The following is a 17,528-nucleotide window of genomic DNA, read 5'->3' on the forward strand; positions in this document are numbered from 1 at the left end:
AATAATAGCTGAACAAAGATTCACGAGCATGGGTGCTCTTTTTTTTTTCTTTTTCTAATTCCAGAGGCCCCTTCGGCCCACAAATTGCCATGGATGAATATTGAACGAATCATGCTACCGGTTCCTCGGTAGGTTGCCGAACGATTTGCATACATACACATACGGACAACAATTTGCTCTCAGTGGCCAGAAAGTCACTGTGCAAGAGGCATGCTTCGTGGCAAGTGCTACGAGGGCTTGTTGTCCTACTCTCAGAGTTTGCCTACGTACGAAGTACCAGACCCAAGTTTGAGCATATGCCGCAAGGCGTAGAGGAGACAGGCGGCAGCTAAAGCCATCAGCCCCCTTAGCCGCGCACTATTCCCCAACACATTACTTTCAAGTACCGCACCTACGGAATACCTAATCGTCCTATGCCGACATCTGGGATGGACTTGCTAAAACGGGCTAGTTATCATCGTTGCGTCGTCAATTCGCAACGCCTTGAAGAGAGCCATTGGGTAGTGGGTTGGGTCAAAGTCCAAGGTCAACCTCACCGCCGTTTCATCGCGATGCAGATCTACAACCAGCCTGTTAGAAAATTGCCTCTCGAAGTGAGAATGGCCTCTTCGTCCTCAGAACCATACACACCTGACGGGACACTTCCTTGTGCTATGGCCGATAATTTCGTGGCTGAGGTCAATTTCGATGCCGCATGCTGATGTCCGGGTTGGAACAGTGCACAATGCCCTGTTTCGTGCCTCCACTAGTGCCATATATCAATTGATTGAACGGAGTAGCAAATTTTGACTCAGCATTGTCTGTTTCAGGGCAGTTGACGCTTTTACTTAGGGCTGTGCGGCCTTCGGTCATGGCAGGGGCGGCCCCATTATTTACCAGCAAAATGGGAAGTTGGGGTGGTCGGTGCCGAGATGAGCATTGAGCACATCTGGACGAAATGATTAATTCCGTGGCCTGAGCTTGAGGCTTGCCCATGCGTGCATGCGCCCATACATTGCCAATTAAAAGAGCACGGCCACTTTTCTTCAATGCAATTTAACGAGTAATTGCTTTTTTGGTCTCGTATCCTTTTCCCCCTTCCTTCTTCTTTCTTCCCTGTCATCTAGTCAAAGCTTCCAACGTTGACAGCGACTATCAGCGGCATTCTCAGCACAAGGCGATTATGCATGATGGCTGGGTACATGGGCACTCTACTCCATTCGGACGCAAATCAATCATTACTGCCATGCTGGACCTCCACGGCACCGAGGAGAGGAACTTCGGCCTTGCCGCAAACCCTTCCGGGTGGAAGCCTGAGCTCCCGACTCCCAGTTTCAGCAACATGATGATTCCAATGCTCCCGAGGGACTGAGCCAGGCTCAAAATTTTGCATAGATCATAGCGTGACAGGGGTACATAGGTTTCTGTTTTTTTGGCTGTCGGATCACGGCTGGCGGTGTCGTAAGTCATCCTGCCCAGCGTCAATGGGGACTGGTGAAGTTGAGCATTGGGATGCTGACGGTTGTGACAGCAGCAGAATCGCTGGGTTGCTGTCCCTCGTGCAACATGAAGACGAACATTGAAACCATCCGTGGGGGTTCTGGCCCTGCTACTCCGCAGAAGCACGGCCCAGAGACTGGGATGCTAGACCCCGATGCTTGTCTCTGAACCAGCCGGCTGGGACGGGCGTATCGATAGCCTCCTGTGTCGAAGCCGAGTCGTGTTCGTGCACCACGCAGCCGCGCTGGTTCTGGGTTCTGCGCACGCAGGTGTCATGTGTAAGACGCGACCTGACTTCCAGAACCACTGGTGCTCCCGCAGGATGCATTGCATATTTTGGTTCGGGGTTGCATCAGGTTGCACTATTGTCCAGCGCTGCGGCCGCGGACTGAGAAAACGATGCATTTCACTAATAGCACCACATATACGGAGTAGCTGGTCCTTATTACCGCTGGTGATACTCCCACGTGTGTCTCACCTCGCGGTTGCGCTAGGTGCATCCCGAGAAAGGGTACTCCGTGCGGAGTGTAATACGTACGTATCCGAATTATCACGTTTGCCCCTTTCGTAAATGACGGCATGTACTATCTATGAATCCTGCAGCGGATGGAGAGCCTTGGTGAGGCTGGTTCGCCACGCCCTGAACGAGCGTCAGCTCATCGCTGGGTCCCTTTCCGGGCTCGTATGTATACATATGTACATACATACAATCAAGACCATGTCGTGGGTTTCAGGCTGAGGCTTTTTTCCTCTCTGGCTACCTTCTCCATTCGTGCAAGGCGTGTCTGGCGTCCAGGGTATCAATTTCATCCCAAGTCTCGGCTGCGAGGCAGTTGGTGTATGTACATGCGTTCACCCGCTCGGCAATGCAGATGAACCGAAAGCTGGTGAACAATGTCAGCATTGTCAGGAAGATGCCGGTTCTGCCAAGAGAACCTTAATCGATGACGCTCAGACTTTGGCAATGTTTTGTGTATTGAGAAAAAAAAAAGTCAACCAGGGCCATGCATGTCGATTCACTGGTGCGTATCACATTTCGGTCATAACGCGGCAGGGACCTGCCAAATACAAGGTTGAGACGGCTTTCAAACTCGTCAGCCTTGACTGGGAGGATTGGCATGGCCCCGCAGCCTTGTATCACCAGTACCAGGAGATGCAGAGACACGGGCGTTGAACTGATCTCGATGGTGTTGAAAGGATTCAGACTTGTACCGACGACGGAGAGCGCACTTCGACTTCCAAGCTCAATCTTCCAGACTCTTCCTCCTCAATCGGCGGCGCACTGACTATCGGCCGTTCCGAGGGCCCTTTCCGATGTCTTCTCTTGGAAAAAATCGCCCCAAAGTCATCAGGCTTGGCATCTCGGCACGTACTTGCACTGTGAGCACAATCAAAGCCAGCTCACAGCCAAATGCCCTCACCCGTCGGAAGCTATTTATATACAAAGATAATCGGTAGCGGGGTCAATAGCCTCGTCGGCCAATAAGCGATCCAAGCACACTCAGTTTATGTTCGGGCTGCGTAACGGCTGTCGTCTTCATTCTATTTACGGCAAAGCGGAGTGACATTCTGGCGAAACTCTATACTAGTATCTCACGGCATATTCCAGGCTATGGGGTGCCTGGAGTGGTTTCACTTGCTGACCACTTTGCCGTGCGTGCATTGGTGTGAAGCCGTTGTGATGATAATCAAGCCAATGGATGTGCGGAGTGCGCCTTGCAACTTGGAGAGGCATCATGGGAAAACAAAAACACCAGATATTTACTACTGGGTTTCGGCAGTCGGACATGACGCCGTGCTCCGGGCCGATCAACGGAACCGTCAATCCAAAATGCACATTCCAAGCTCGACGCCGCCACGTGGAAACCAGGGGCTCTAACCAATCACTGCGCCCGTTGGCCCTGGCCGATCGTTTCTCTCCTTTTCATGTTGCAGAGATGCGGCCGAGTTGGCTTGCGGGACGGCAATTGGACACCTTACGCAACGAGGTCTCATGAGGCGCATAGCTGAGGTTTTCAAGCATGTGGAATCGTTCGATGGTCTTGACGGCTTGTCCTGGCTGGCCGAAGCACGGTGTATGCACATTGTGAGTCGGTATTCTCGCTGCATAAAGGCTGTTTTAATCATGGATTCTCATTTGGACATTCGCAATCACTTACTCGGCTTACAAGCTCCAGCCTAGTTACACACCAGACCTTACCCGGGTACCCAAAGGTATGTAGTGCCCAGGCAAGCACTCGGCGGTCTCTCCACGGCAAAATCAGAATATGGTGGCATGCTCTCTGTTTCGCTATGCGGGATAAAAAGCAAGCCTGTTGCTTCGCAGTCCCTTTGCAGTATTCAGGACGCCTTCATTCCCACGGCGTGTGTAATCATCAGCCCAGCCCGCGTTGAATAAACGTGCGCCTTGCATGGACATGGCCCGTTTCCCACGCCACCAGGCACACGCCTAGACATGCAAACATGCACGGCTTCACTTGCAAGTACACGGCTCACCGCATCATGCAAGGGTCTGGCAGGAATCAATCACGTCAACAAACTCGAAAGATAAGCCGCACCGGCCGCGGCGTCTTACGCATTCACCGTGGGTGCATGTGGGTTGGGTGTGGTCTTGAGACGGGCATGTCGGAATTGATGCCAATGATGCTACTTGACGCCATAATCATCGAGATATCGGTCCACCAAGCGAGCCGTCCGGGCCACCTTGGCGCGCTCGCGAGGGCAGCCTTCCAATATCCAGCGCCTCACCTTCGGACGCCGATGTACGGCTCGGCGAGCAACGGATACTTGGACAGCAAGTACACATGTCCTCCTGCACCTTGGCTATGTGTCACGACATGCGTTTAACACCTGCCATATGTACTCCGTATGTACATACATGTTGGCTACCTAGCCTGGGCAGTTGCGGTTCGGAAACCTCGGGTGTTTGTCAGACTGGGCCAGGTTTGCCGAGCCGACTATCCCCAGCATCCCCAATGACGTTGCTCCCTCCCTTTGGCTCGGAGACGGGAGCTAGGTTCTCTGATTGCCGACAAGCTATCGAGTCGGAGCGAGAGACAGTTCTTGGTCAGACGATTTTTGTCATGACAACTCCCAGCTCCATTCGTCATATTTTTGGGGGGTGTTGGTAGGGAAAATGTGATAACCACCCCTGGGAGATGAGATTGACATCATGTCAGTTCACTTTTTTTTGTCGTGAGTGAATGTTGGTGCTACGTGACTTGTGCTACACACCCGCGTGACGAAACTTATGATGGGACGAGAGGAGGCAGCACACCCCAACCGATCAAGTCATTGGCAAAGACGATGTTTCGAGCAGTTTAGAAAGTTGAAAGGAAGAGGGGAAAAGACCTAGACTACATGATGAGCGGCGGCGACATTGGCCCGCGAGGGCGGCGATGGTGATCATGGCCACCACCAGACACCGGGAAACTAAGAGCGGTAAAACGCATCATCCCGTTGAATCCCTGTCCAGGTGTACATACAATTCCACATGACCAACTTTTGCGATTGATTACCTGCCCGGATTGTGACGTCGAAACTAGTAGTCAAGACAAAAAGGTCTCAGAAACAATATCCTCGCACCTCCGCACCTCGGTCGACCAGCATATTGGTCGCAATCGCGCCAATCAGACATCTTCTGCTTTTCGAACCCCTGGCTCACCACCCCTCCTCCCCTCCCAGGACGGAGGGCTAATCTCCATCAGAAACAAACTTTTCGGTTCCTCTCCGCCAACGTTGGAGACATTTCCCCCTCAATTCCGGCGTCTGCTAAGGATGGAGATTTGTGCAAAAGCCGATGCTTCCTCTTGGTAAGGGGTTGGGAGTACAGCATTCTGGCCAGGGGAGTTTCATCCCGGTTGTCCTTTCGGGGACTCAAATGACGGATCGTGCCGACTGTTCCCTTGTGTGAACAGAAGGTGTCATGCATAGGGATCACACACTTTCTCCGTGCGGGGCAGTTCAGCTGTTTCGACTAACACGCCAGAACATCTTGTTCAGCTTTTGTCTTGGCGTGGAGAAGCTTCACAAGGTTGTTTGAAAAGGGGCCGGGACTCTTGCTGAACAAGGCCGTACGAGAGAGGAATGGCTGACGTGGACGTGGTTGCAGCACGCAAACGCTGCGCGCTCCTGTGTTTTGGGGCAAGCTGTTTTGAAAACAAGGCAGGCCAGGCACTCGCCATCATACGGATTGCACCATGTTGGTAGAGCCGCGATTTCCGTTTCTGATGCTGTTTTGACTTTGTGATGAGCCCAGTGCTTCGGCTGTGTAAAGAGAGTGTGTTTGAGTCATTGGATGCCATAGTACGGAGTATTTCAGGGAACATCTTCACCGACCGGGATCTGCGTTGAGGTGATCCAGTTCTCCATACTGGCTTGGCCTTCAGGTTTGTTGGTGCCGTCTTGTCGAGGTCGTGGGGTCTTGTTCTCTCTTTTCCTCACGACAAGACAGAGCACACGCCCGTAGATGGCGAATCCTTCGTAAGACACATCCATGGTCAACTTCTTCTTGTCATCCTCGTCTTCATCCTCGTCCGGGTCGTCGGGAAACCGTGTCCGCTTCGACGCCGGCTCGTCTGCATCAGAATCAATTTCAATAGCATCTTGCCCTTCTGCCTCTACATGGCTGTTTTGGGTTCTTGCGTTTGAGTTGTCATTGTCCCTGTGTCTCTTGGACCGCGTCTGAGCGCTGGCAACTGGAATGTCTGACAGCCTCACGTCATCGCCGTCGTCACCATCTTCTTCCCGTAAACCAGGCACCTCGTCCCCGCCATCCACGTCAACAGGAACAATGTTGGTCTCGCCTATAAGTTTTGTAGAATTCGACTGCATCATACGGGGACCCTTGTCCCGGAAATGCTTCCTCTTTGTCAGGAGAGAGTGACGGGTCGACGTTTCGGTCAAGAACATGGACACTTCAAAATCGTCTGCAGGCTTTTTAGTAGGGAATCCCCAAGGTCATTTGCCCGGTGCCCGCATACCTTGAACAATCACGTCCTTGATATTTTTCTTTTTAGAGCTCTTTTTCTTGCTTCGTTCCTTTTCCTCGCGGAGCTTGGGAATCACGAGCGGCCGGATGTTTTCAATGATGCGTGGCAGAACGGCATTGCGCGGGTTGAGAAGCCATGACTGCGCGAGTGAAGGGTTGTCTAGGTATATGCGGCATTCTAGGACAGAGTATTTCGTGATTCGTAAATAGCGACGTATGGGCGCCATGCTGTGCTGGCTTTACCGGATGCTTGTGAAGCGAAGTTCACGGTCTTAGGAGCTGTCGTACATTTTTGATCAGTCAATGATGTACTACCGCCTGCCCCACGTCATGCATGTGCTGTCAAGTGCTCTCTGGCGGCGCTAAACTGGACCCCGAGCTCCAATCTTCCGGGGTCTGGCAGCGCAACACGCGCTCAAGCTGGTCGGCTCGCGTAAAGTGACAAATTTCTCGACTCCTCGGGTTGCGACGACGTGCTTTGACAAGCCACGGCCGACCTCGACCAGCACGCACTGGGCCATGACACAGGGACGAAGATGTCCAAGTCATGGAAAGCGACCTTGAAGCTCCCCAAGTCAAGTTTTCCGTAAGCGTGCAAACCCGCTGGATGTAGCACGAGTCGAAGCACCTCGCTAACTTTTTGGTGCAGGGCTCGTCCGAATCCGAAGCTGCAACAACGACATCTTCGGGACTGCAGCGACGACCTATACCAATGGCAGACGAATAACCGTCCTCAGAACGACCAGTTCGTTCTGCACGATGGCCCCCCATATGCCAACGGCCCGCTACACATCGGTCATGCCCTCAACAAGATCCTCAAGGACATGATTGTTCGCAGCCAGGTGCAAAACGGAAAGCGGGTAGTGTACAGGCCAAGCTGGGATTGCCATGGCCTCCCAATTGAGATGAAAGCCCTGGGCTCCAACACTGCAGGGGGACTGAGTCCTGTCAAAGTGCGCGAATCGGCAAGAAAGCTGGCTAGCAAGACCATTACCGAGCAAATGAAGGGATTCCAGTCATTTGGAGTCATGGCCGATTGGGAGAACAAATGGACCACAATGGACCGCGAATACGAAATACGCCAATTGAGGGTCTTTCAGAAAATGGTGCGCCACGGACTGATTTACCGCAAGCACAAGCCTGTATACTGGTCCGTCTCGTCAAGGACGGCGCTGGCGGAAGCCGAGTTGGAGTATCGAGAAGACCACGTCTCCCATGTGGCATATGTCAGGTTTCCTATTGTTTCGGACTTGAGTTCGATACCGGCCCTTGCTGGCTTTGACGGTCCTATATACGCTGCTATATGGACGACTACGCCGTGGACACTCCCTGCCAATAAGGCTATCGCAGTTCATGACGAGTTGCTGTACTCGTTGTTACGGGTGGGCGACTATGGTCTCTTGGTTGGCTCCAGCCGTGCTGATGCTATGCGAGAACTGCTCCCCCCTTTTGAGATTGTGGCCGACTCCATTTACGGTTCGGAGATAGCTGGGTTGAGATACCGAAATGCGCTGCGCGGCAAGTCAGCGGCGGAGCAACCCATTGTTCATGCTGACTTTGTATCTGCTGATTCGGGCACGGGGCTGGTACATATGGCGCCCGGACACGGTCAGGATGATTATGAAGCGTGTGCTAGGCTTGGAATCGAGGCGTTTGCTCCTATTACAGACGAAGGATTCTTTACGCAGGAGGCGTACCCTGATCAGCCTGACCTGCTCACCGGCGCCCCTTCAATTTTGGAAGGCGGCGGCAAGGCCGTCTTGGAATTGATAAAGGAGGACGTTCTCGCTACGCACGATATCCAGCACAAGTATCCGTACGACTGGCGGACGAAACAGCCTGTTGTTGTAAGAGCAACCGCGCAATGGTTCACGGATGTGGGACGGATAAAAGAGGGCTCGTTGAAGGCACTGAGTAACGTGCGGTTCGTTCCGGAATCGGGGAGGTCTCGTCTTGAGAGCTTTGTCAAGGGCAGAAGCGAGTGGTGCATCTCGCGGCAGCGGTCATGGGGGGTTCCAATTCCCGCCCTGTACGATGAGGCTGGCAATGCCGTCATGGACGAAGAAACCATTGAGCACATCATTTCTGTGATGCAGCAGCGGACGTCGCAGGCGTGGTTCTCTGATCCAGTTGACGATCCCGCCTGGGTGCCGGCAAATCTCCAGGGCAGATATCGGAGAGGCACAGATACCATGGATGTATGGTTCGACAGCGGCACCAGCTGGATGGAAATCGGGCAGCCTGTCGACGTCTACCTTGAGGGCTCGGACCAACATCGCGGCTGGTTTCAGTCGAGTTTGCTAACGTACGTTGCTTCGCAAAAGGCGGATGGTGTGTCGGACGCAGATATCCAACCGCCTTTCAGGACGCTCATTACTCACGGCTTCACTCTTGACGCCCAGGGAAAGAAGATGTCCAAGTCACTTGGCAATACCATTATTCCTGAAGAGGTAATAGATGGGCGACTGCTGCCGCCGCTGAAGGGCCAAAGCAAAGGTGGTAGTAAAGAGGCGCCTCGTTTCGACGCCCTTGGAGCGGATGCTCTACGATTGTGGGCTGCTAGCTGTGACTTTACGTCTGATATCTTGATTGGACCTTCTATTCTGCAACCAATTCACAACGCGCTCATCAAGTATCGTACCATTCTGAAGATGGTGCTCGGGTCGCTGCACGAGTCCAGCCGCAGCGCTCCGCTTACCAAGGTCGATCAAATGGCCATTGCGCAGTTATCCGACACCATGGCTCAGGTTTGGGAGGCTGTCAATAACTACGAGTTCCACAAGGCAACAGGCCTTATCAATCGCTGGGTAGCTACTGATCTGTCTGCTTTCTATCTTGAGGCGCTCAAGGATCGTCTGTATTGCGGCGACGGCGGTGGCGCCCTTGAACCCATCTTCATTGGGTTCCTGCGCATGCTAGCACCTATCACACCGGTATTAGTTGAGGAAGCATGGTCCCATCGCCCGTCGTGGATGGTTGATGATGTGTAAGTTTTATTATCGGTGTATGTTGGAGAGTCGCAAAGATCTAACTACAGCCACGTAGCAACTTGGAACACCCAGCTCGGCAACTATACAAGTCACCGCTGATCGATCCATCCCGACTAACAGTCGACCCGGACAAACTCCGACGCGATGCGGTGTCCCTCGGGATTGTCCATGCTGCCGTCAAGGCTGGTTTGGAACAAGCACGCGAGGCGAAAGCCCTAGGCAGTTCGCTTCAATGTTCTGTTCTTATCAACACTGAGAACAACGAGTTGGCAACCCTCCTTGGCGAATACGTCGACGAGCTTGACGCGATGTTTGTAGTATCACATGTGGACGTGAACAGGGCAGTGGACGATGAAGGAGCGTGGTGCTACACACGGGAATTTGAGCTCCCTGCGGCGCCTGGGGGTATAGTGCATGTGCTACCTCCGCGACAGGAGAAGTGCTCTAGGTGTTGGAGGTACCTTGCTGCGCAGGAAGATGGGCTTTGTGATAGGTGCGAGGATGCAGTTGCTGATGTCGCGGCTGCTGCGTAGGCGGTGCGCGTCCCTGGAGTCCGCATTTTGTATGAATAGACGTAGAGTGTACATCACCACACAATCATGTAGAGTAGAAAGCATGTACGAGAATACGCCATGAACTTGAACACCTGTGCGAAGGCAGCACACATCAGCAGACGTACCTAGGTAGGCACTTCAGAGAGGGGAGCTTTGTCCGAGTCTCACATGCCAGCATGGCGATGGGCTGCAGCATTGGGTCTGTTGATTGGTTACTCAGGGAGGTTACGCCGACTCCTGCAGATTCTTTGAGTTGTTGGGCGCCGTACTGCGTCGATATGCACGCACTTGCATGCTAGGCAGCTGATACTGCGACATCTGGAGTGTGTGTGGCTGCAGGAAGCCGTTCAAGACTCTGGTGTTGGTACTCCGTACGTCCGCAGCCACACCGTTGGGCCGTTGTGCTACCCGTGCTGGTGCAAATGACGCGGGCAATAGAGATTGGTTTTGTGAGAGCCCTCGGTTCCGGCTGGGGAGAAAACAGCCAGGCATTTGAAGGGCGATGTCTTGTACATGTCAATAATTGCCGGCTTTTGCGACTGCTGTGACAGCTGATGCAAACTGAAGACGAGACGTTCACCAGCTCCCTGCATGCGGTCGTCGGTGGCTCTTGCCCCGGCACATGCCACCCGCACTCTTCCTTGGATGGAGTCGGTATCCGCATGTGCATCCACTTCCGAGAACCTCCAGTGATTCAAGCTTCAAGGGGCGTCTCCAGCTTCGTCATTCGGATTCAGACCCCATCAACAGACCCTTCTCCCTCTCCTGGCGACGCTTTGCTTCTCTCCCGAAGACCAGTGCACTGTATCTTCCCCTCCGAGGCTGAAGATGGTGAATCGAAGCACCTGAGCTCCAGCCGCCTGCTTCGTCTACTGTGCGCCTGAAGCATGTGGCAAACACCGGCGCCATGGCGGACCACGATGCACCAAGACCGCCGGGCCACTTCGACTCCCGAACCGGTCTCTTGACTCCAGAGAGTCAGGGTCGGTCCAGGTTTAGCTACGAGACCGGGGAGTCGAGTCGCAGCGGTGGTCGGCGCGAGCTCATCTCAGGCACTAGTCTCTCACCGAGCTACACTGGCGATAGCCAACAACACCATGGCTCGGGTCTTGCACAGGCAGACCAGAACAATCGAGATGGTCTCCACAGGGGAGGGAGTACACGGCGCAGACTGAAATACAAATATGGCGGCGGCTTCTTACTCCACGACTCGATTTCCGGTGACAGACGACATGCAAGTCGAGGGTCTGCAAGGGACAATCTACAACCAAACGGCAAGGCACCACAGTCCCCACGTACGCCGCAGCCTTCACGATCGAATAACAGGCAGTTGCTACAACCGAGCGAGCGTTCTGGGGGAAGCCTGCGCGATAAGAATAGCATATCGCCTCAGAGCGTAGAGAGTCGAAGCGGCGGGTCTGCTCAGAAGGATGTCACCAGCGTAGAGTCGGACCAGCCGTTCCAGCCACCGCGTTCTTCTGGAGAAGCCGTCAATGATGCTGAATCAACCCAAATTGTACAGATGGCTTTGAACCTGAGCGAATCTCGACGCACCGCTTCGCGACGAAATGTCTCACGAAATACGCCTCCACGACTCGGGCCGTTACCTGATGGCAGTTCAGGGAGCAATCTCCAACAGCACTTTCAGCAACAACGAAAGTCTTCATACAATGGCAGTCCCAGATATCAACAAGCCCAGTCTGCAAGGCGCTCTTCTGGGAAATTTGACTCGAGCTTCGAGGGTGGTGGGCATGATTCACATTATCGATATCACTTCTCATCCTCGACTTTAGCCAGAGCACAGAAAGCCAAGGATCACCTAGAGCTGATGGCGCAATACAGAAGACTTCTTGATGTTCTACCACCTCTAAAGCCTGGACTTGAGCGGGTGACTTCAAGCCCTCCAGTCTCCCCAATGGCGAGTAGACCCTTCCAGTTTGGCCTTGGGGACAGGGTGCCTCTAGGGCGACAATATAATCCGCTGCAATACATTCGGAATCGGAAAGTTCGAGCGCGCGAGCGGAAAGTCATTGATGGAGAAAGTCAGGGTTTTGGCGACCTGGAGTGCGTTAAACCATGGGTCGACAAAGTGGTTGAACGAGCGACATCATTTGCAGCACATCCAGAGGATAACGAGTCCCTTCTGCCTGGGTTCCCAGGAGCGGATGACCCAAATAGCCAAATCTCCCCGGATAACAGCTCAAGGGCAGCGGCTCGAGTGAGGAGGCCCCGGGTGGACTGGTTCATTGAACCCTGTGATATCGTGGCCGATGCGTACTGGCTGGAACAAGAAAATCACAAGGAACTCATTGAGGACCGTACCTGGCGCAAGATATTTCCTTCAACTACAAACATGACACAGCCCATGTCTCGCGAAACGGCTGTCGACACCCTCGAGGTCATCCCTCATTTCTCAATGCAAGACGACCATGATTTGAACCCGTCAATTTCAAGCACCTCCAAGGTTGACACAGCGAAGCAAACGCTGCACAATATCAGGGCATTTCCACATCGCCATGGCGGCCAGCTTCACAATATCCACCATGACCTCGGGTGGCATGTCAAAGATACTATTTCTGATATTTCCAGTAGCGAGAATGATACCGGAGTCTCAAAAAGAACGTCTCGCGAGGGAAAACGAGGTGGTGAGACCATATCAAGGACGAACAGAGATTTTCTTCAGGAGCAGATGCTTGAGATGGTTGCGAGGGACGCACGGGACCGCGATTTGTCTGATGCAATATCTGATCAAGAGCTGGTTGTTTCCCCGAGTAGTATCAAGACACCAGAAAAGAACACATTATCACAGCTGCCTACTCGCTTCCACAGCAGTAGCAAGAGTTCATTGATCAACACAAGCGATTCCGATCGAAAGCCTGTCCTGGACCGACCCTACCTTGGCTCCCCACCCCGGTATGAGCTAGGGAGGCAAAGTCTTGATGCCACAGACGGGCCGCAGAAGTCTCCTTTCTACAAGGGCTCATCGCTACCAACCTCTCCTGACCTTAAGCCTACCCGAGGAAGCACGGATCCCACGCTAGGTACCAACCTTTCTCCAGGATGGAGTCGGTCTGGATCTCCAACCAGGAATCCCATCAGCAAGATCAAGCAGATCATTCGCGACAACAAGGCTAGTGAAGTAACGCCCGAGCCAGATGAGAGCCATCATGTGTCTGCCAAAGATGCCAGTCTGCCTTCGGAGAACCCAAATTTACTCGAGAAGCTGCAATCCAGTCCCCCGCGGCCGGGGGCATCGGAGCCAACACCCTTTGGTCAGACTAAAATGCACCTTAGGTCGGGAAGCACTCGCCTTCGCAGTGAGGATCAAGGAGCTGGGCTTCGTGGTATATTCAAGGGACCGCGAATCGACACTGTTATTCGGGGTGGTGTTTCAAAACTAGGCGACATGTTTTGGAGGAGAGACGGGACGAGTGAATCTCCACCTGACAATGAGACTACAGATGAGTCGGAGAGTGAGAAGGCTCGCGGCCGGTCTAGATCATCCACAAACGTGTCACTGATGCCCTCCAAACGCGATGTTGCGGGTCATCAGAGTCAGCCGAAGCATTTTCTGGATTCTATGCCTCAGTTCCATCACGTTCAAGACCCTAATCGCGCACACAGCGCGGATAATAGCAAAGTGGACTTGGGTTCGTCAGATTCTGCAAATCGTAGCCGGCAGCAATCTCGGATTGATATGCTTCGTCCGCCTCATTTCGATCCTCGAAGAGCGTCATCTTCTGCTTTACTCGGACGTCGATCCACCAAGCCGGGTGACTCTGATATTTCAGAAACAGAGTCGCGACAAGGCAGTGCACCAGAAGGTGTCGGAGACGCAGGCAATCGTTTGAGCTCTAGGCTTAGCTCATCTAGACCAGAAGACGATGGCCGATCGTTCAAGAGCAGACCCTGGTCGATCGCAGACAAAGCCACGCCTACAGAACGGACCCGACTCACTCGTCGTGAGATTGCCCGTATGCGAGCCTTGGTTCTCAGTACCGGCGTCAAGGCAATGGAGATTAACCGCCGAGCGCAGGAGGCACACAAGCCTTTCTGTCCAGATAGCTTAGCCGCGACGGGTCCATCTTTAGGCAACAGCGCAAATATAGGCTGGGCAGACATAGCCAAGATATGTCCCGAAATAGCCCAGCAAGGAGACCGTGAAACCGCATACTACGAACTCTACTCACTAGCCGGCCGTGCCCTCGCCACCGCCATCCAAAACTCTGGTCGGCGGTGGCAGGCCTCTGCTGATCAGCTCACTTACCGAACAAGTCCTCAGCTCCAAAACCGCATCGGAGACGTTCGGTCCAGCATTGCAGACGACCTTTCTGAACGAAGTCGTAAAGCAGCTGATTTGGCAGACGAGACGAACCGCGACCTGGCGCTCGGTCAGCCCCTGAAAGTCAAAGTCGTGATAGACATTATGGAGAAGATGCTCCGCAGACGAAGAAGGCGTCTACGATGGATCAGACGAGCGCTCTGGTTGACAGTGGAGTGGCTTCTCGTTGGATTCATGTGGTACGTGTGGTTTATGGTGATGATCCTACGAGTATTCCTGGGCATGGGCAAGGGAATATGGAACGGTGTCCGATGGCTCTTGTGGCTGTGATTGCTTCTCATTGAAGATGTTGGATATCACGTGTATACTTTTACGGCTTTAAGCATGCGTCGAAGCCTATTCTTTCCTTTTTTTCCCCATCGAGGTCGTAGCTTGATACCCCGCTTTTTTCCCTTCTTTTTGTATACTTGGTGTTGCATAGCCGGTAGTTTGAGCATTAGCGAACCAGACACTTTGGAACAGAGAATACTAGCCCAAGATGACGATTGTGATTCCAAAACCAGTTCTACTTCAACATGCCACAATACATAGGGGATTTTCCGTCTATTGCATTGAATTACGGCCAAAATAGGCGCCAACAAATGAGCATCTAAAACTAATAAATACGGGCCCCGATTACCCCTTTTGATAACACACAAGACGTTTCTATGTCTATTCGATCCTCTTCTTGCCCTCCTCCGCATTAAGATATCTCGCCGTGCTAAGACCCCTCTCGTGGCGGGCGACAAATGTGCCAATGACAGCGTCCTTGCGTGCTTTGCCGTAGTGCTCGGTATAGCCGTCCACAGCAAAGGGACGGGGATTCAGACGCGGCCAGTTGACCTGCGCGATGTTAGCAAGGAACGCATGTACGGGAATTGGATATTTTGGAGGGGATGGGGGTTTGATTGCGTACGTAGAGCATGCCATGGGTCCAGACAAAGTGGAAGCACCACGCTGCGACAGCACTCCAGAATAAAATGAAGAGCCGCATGGGGAGAACTTTGGCGTCCGGGGCTGGTTTTGTGAATATGCCGACTAGGACAATGAAGATGCTAAAGGCCAGAACGTAGGGGATCGACTGGATGAGGGTAGGCCGCCTGTCGACAAAGATGAGGTTGGTGCCGACGTTGGTGGCGCTGGGGTCGTAAGCGCCGAGGAAAAGATCGAACGAGTCTTGACGAGGTCCATCGCGGAAGTTGTTGAGGAAGTATCTGGTGAGGCCGATGCGGCCGTCCTGGAGGGCGCCGAGTTTAGTTCGCTTTCCTGTGCGAGTGACGTCTGTTTTCATGGCGCCGGTGCCGGAATACGCTGTGGAAACAATGTCGGCATTGTCAGCCCAGATGTTGCGGAAGAGGAACTCAAAAGCTGGGTCTTCGTCGCTGAACTGGGCGCCGCGGGACATTAGACCGAGATCCTCGAAGATGCGGTTCAGGGTGTAACGGCCAAAGATGCTCTGCACGACGTTGGTCCGGTCCAAGCAATCCATGCAGTTGGTGCGCATGACACTGGTCTGGAGGCTGCGGGCGTCAATCTTGCCGTCTACGTTGGCGGGCATGTCGACGCCCCGGAAGTAGCCCTGGGCTATCAGCTCCTCGCGCAGCCTTTCTGTAATGGCGTATGCCTTGTGCATCTTCATACCCTTTGTCTCGGTGTGATAGTCAAAATAGACATAGTGCAGGCGGTCAAACTCCTGGTTTCTTGATCCGGGTTGGATGGTGTGGAACTTCTCATCGGTGAGCGTGTCGGCTTCACGACGCTCCTTGGGCGCCGAGGCAAGCGAGCGGTACATTTGCTCATATGACTCCTTGACTTTGCATTCTCTGCCCTTGGAGTTGACCAGATTGATGAGGTAATTGTCACCATAGATGCGAATCTGCTCGTCAAAGTGCTTCTGCGAAGCGGCGAGTGCAGCGTCTGTGCTTCGAATTTGGATCTTTGGTGTGTACTTGAGGGTATTGATCTCGGACCAGTACGTAGGAACACTGCCACGAGTCTGAACATAGGACATGATTTGCATCTCCTGGCCAGGACCGCTACCAAGCTTGCCGCTCTGCATATCGCTGCTGCCGGCGTAGCCTCCTAGGCCCGAACTACTGTCGTTGAGGATAACGACTTGCTCTGTCTCGTTGTAGTTGGCAGCATGGCCATCTTCGTCTAGGCCTCTGGTGAAATATCTGGTTCCGCCACGATATCTTGACCGACGAGAAATAATGATGATTGTAAGGGGAGTGCTCTTAAATTTGGTGGGCTTGATTTCTAGCATGCCAAAGATGCAGGGGAGGATGTATGGGTCAACAGCTGCCTGTTTTCCTGGTTGGCTTCTGGAGCCTCGGGTACGAAATTCTATCAAGTCTGACTGGAGATGCTTGTTGAAGAAGAAGCGATCGTCAGTTCGCATCCACAGGGGATTGGAGGTATCGGCTTGCGACTGGCGCTGGAAAGAATTTGTCAAGTCGATTGAGTACGAAAAGTACATTGGCCCTCGTTGGAGGAAGCGGTTGAGGAGGCCAATGAAGGTATCCTCGTCGGGATCGTGGATCTGGCGTTCACGCATGGGAAGGATCTCGGCGGCAATAACCTTGTACACCATGTGGCCCTTGAGGCGGCCCACGGGTTGGGCCTTGTTGATAACTATGACATATTTGTCTGTTTTCGTTTTGTAGTTAGCGAAGTGAAGCTTTGACTTGCAACCACGCGGAGAAGGGGGGGAGCATGATAGAATAACATACCGAGTCTCAGCTGGACAATGCCCAGTATGCCAGCGATGCTTGACACCCGAGTTGCCCGCTTGGTAGTTTGTGGATTGGAGTCGCTCAGGCGGATATCACCGGTAGGACGATCAATTACCAGTGCTGGGGCATCGGGAGACGACGGCGAGGTGAATGTATAGGCATCGTTGGTAACCCTGAGGTTGATGTCCCGGAAGGGGAACTTGGACGTTGCGAGGGCCGGCATCGCGAGCGCAGGAAGCCGTCTCAACAAGAGAGTGCAACGAAAGACGAAGAAAAGAAGCAATACAGCTGCAAGAAAAAAAACAGGAGCGGCCAAGCAGCCAGAATCAGCGGCTCAGAAGAAGAAACTCGCCGTCTAGGACTCTGGTGCTGAAGTTGGTGAGCAGTTCAGCAAACGTGGCCGACTCGAACAAAGGCTGGTTGACGTCGACACAGCGCGAAGCTGGGATTCGGGTATTC

The 17,528-nt window shown here is 53.3% G+C and overlaps 4 protein-coding genes across 4 annotated transcripts; 2 read left to right on the top strand and 2 right to left on the bottom strand.

Annotated features, from left to right (window-relative positions):
• Positions 1 to 5,796: 5,796 nt before the first annotated feature.
• Positions 5,797 to 6,696, bottom strand: MAA_00764 (uncharacterized protein; the record flags this gene model as incomplete). The annotated part of the gene is made up of 2 exons (XM_007818762.1): positions 5,797 to 6,407; positions 6,462 to 6,696. The coding sequence occupies 2 exons, from the start codon at positions 6,694 to 6,696 to the stop codon at positions 5,797 to 5,799; spliced, it is 846 nt and encodes a 281-aa protein (XP_007816953.1).
• A 309-nt stretch (positions 6,697 to 7,005) lies between these two features.
• MAA_00763 (uncharacterized protein) lies at positions 7,006 to 9,992 on the top strand (the record flags this gene model as incomplete). The annotated part of the gene is made up of 3 exons (XM_007818761.1): positions 7,006 to 7,055; positions 7,119 to 9,455; positions 9,515 to 9,992. The coding sequence occupies 3 exons, from the start codon at positions 7,006 to 7,008 to the stop codon at positions 9,990 to 9,992; spliced, it is 2,865 nt and encodes a 954-aa protein (XP_007816952.1).
• A 928-nt stretch (positions 9,993 to 10,920) lies between these two features.
• On the top strand, positions 10,921 to 14,625 carry MAA_00762 (upf0183 domain containing protein; the record flags this gene model as incomplete). The annotated part of the gene is made up of 1 exon (XM_007818760.1): positions 10,921 to 14,625. The coding sequence occupies one exon, from the start codon at positions 10,921 to 10,923 to the stop codon at positions 14,623 to 14,625; it is 3,705 nt and encodes a 1,234-aa protein (XP_007816951.1).
• A 381-nt stretch (positions 14,626 to 15,006) lies between these two features.
• Positions 15,007 to 17,292, bottom strand: MAA_00761 (phosphoinositide phosphatase; the record flags this gene model as incomplete). Its single annotated transcript, XM_007818759.1, has 3 exons — positions 15,007 to 15,177; positions 15,251 to 16,983; positions 17,067 to 17,292. 3 exons carry the CDS (start codon positions 17,290 to 17,292, stop codon positions 15,007 to 15,009), a joined length of 2,130 nt encoding a protein of 709 aa, XP_007816950.1.
• Positions 17,293 to 17,528: the final 236 nt, after the last annotated feature.

The sequence above is a fragment of the Metarhizium robertsii genome, assembly GCF_000187425.2.
Source record: "Metarhizium robertsii ARSEF 23 chromosome Unknown MAA_Scf_7, whole genome shotgun sequence".
In the NCBI taxonomy this organism is placed as follows: domain Eukaryota; kingdom Fungi; phylum Ascomycota; class Sordariomycetes; order Hypocreales; family Clavicipitaceae; genus Metarhizium; species Metarhizium robertsii.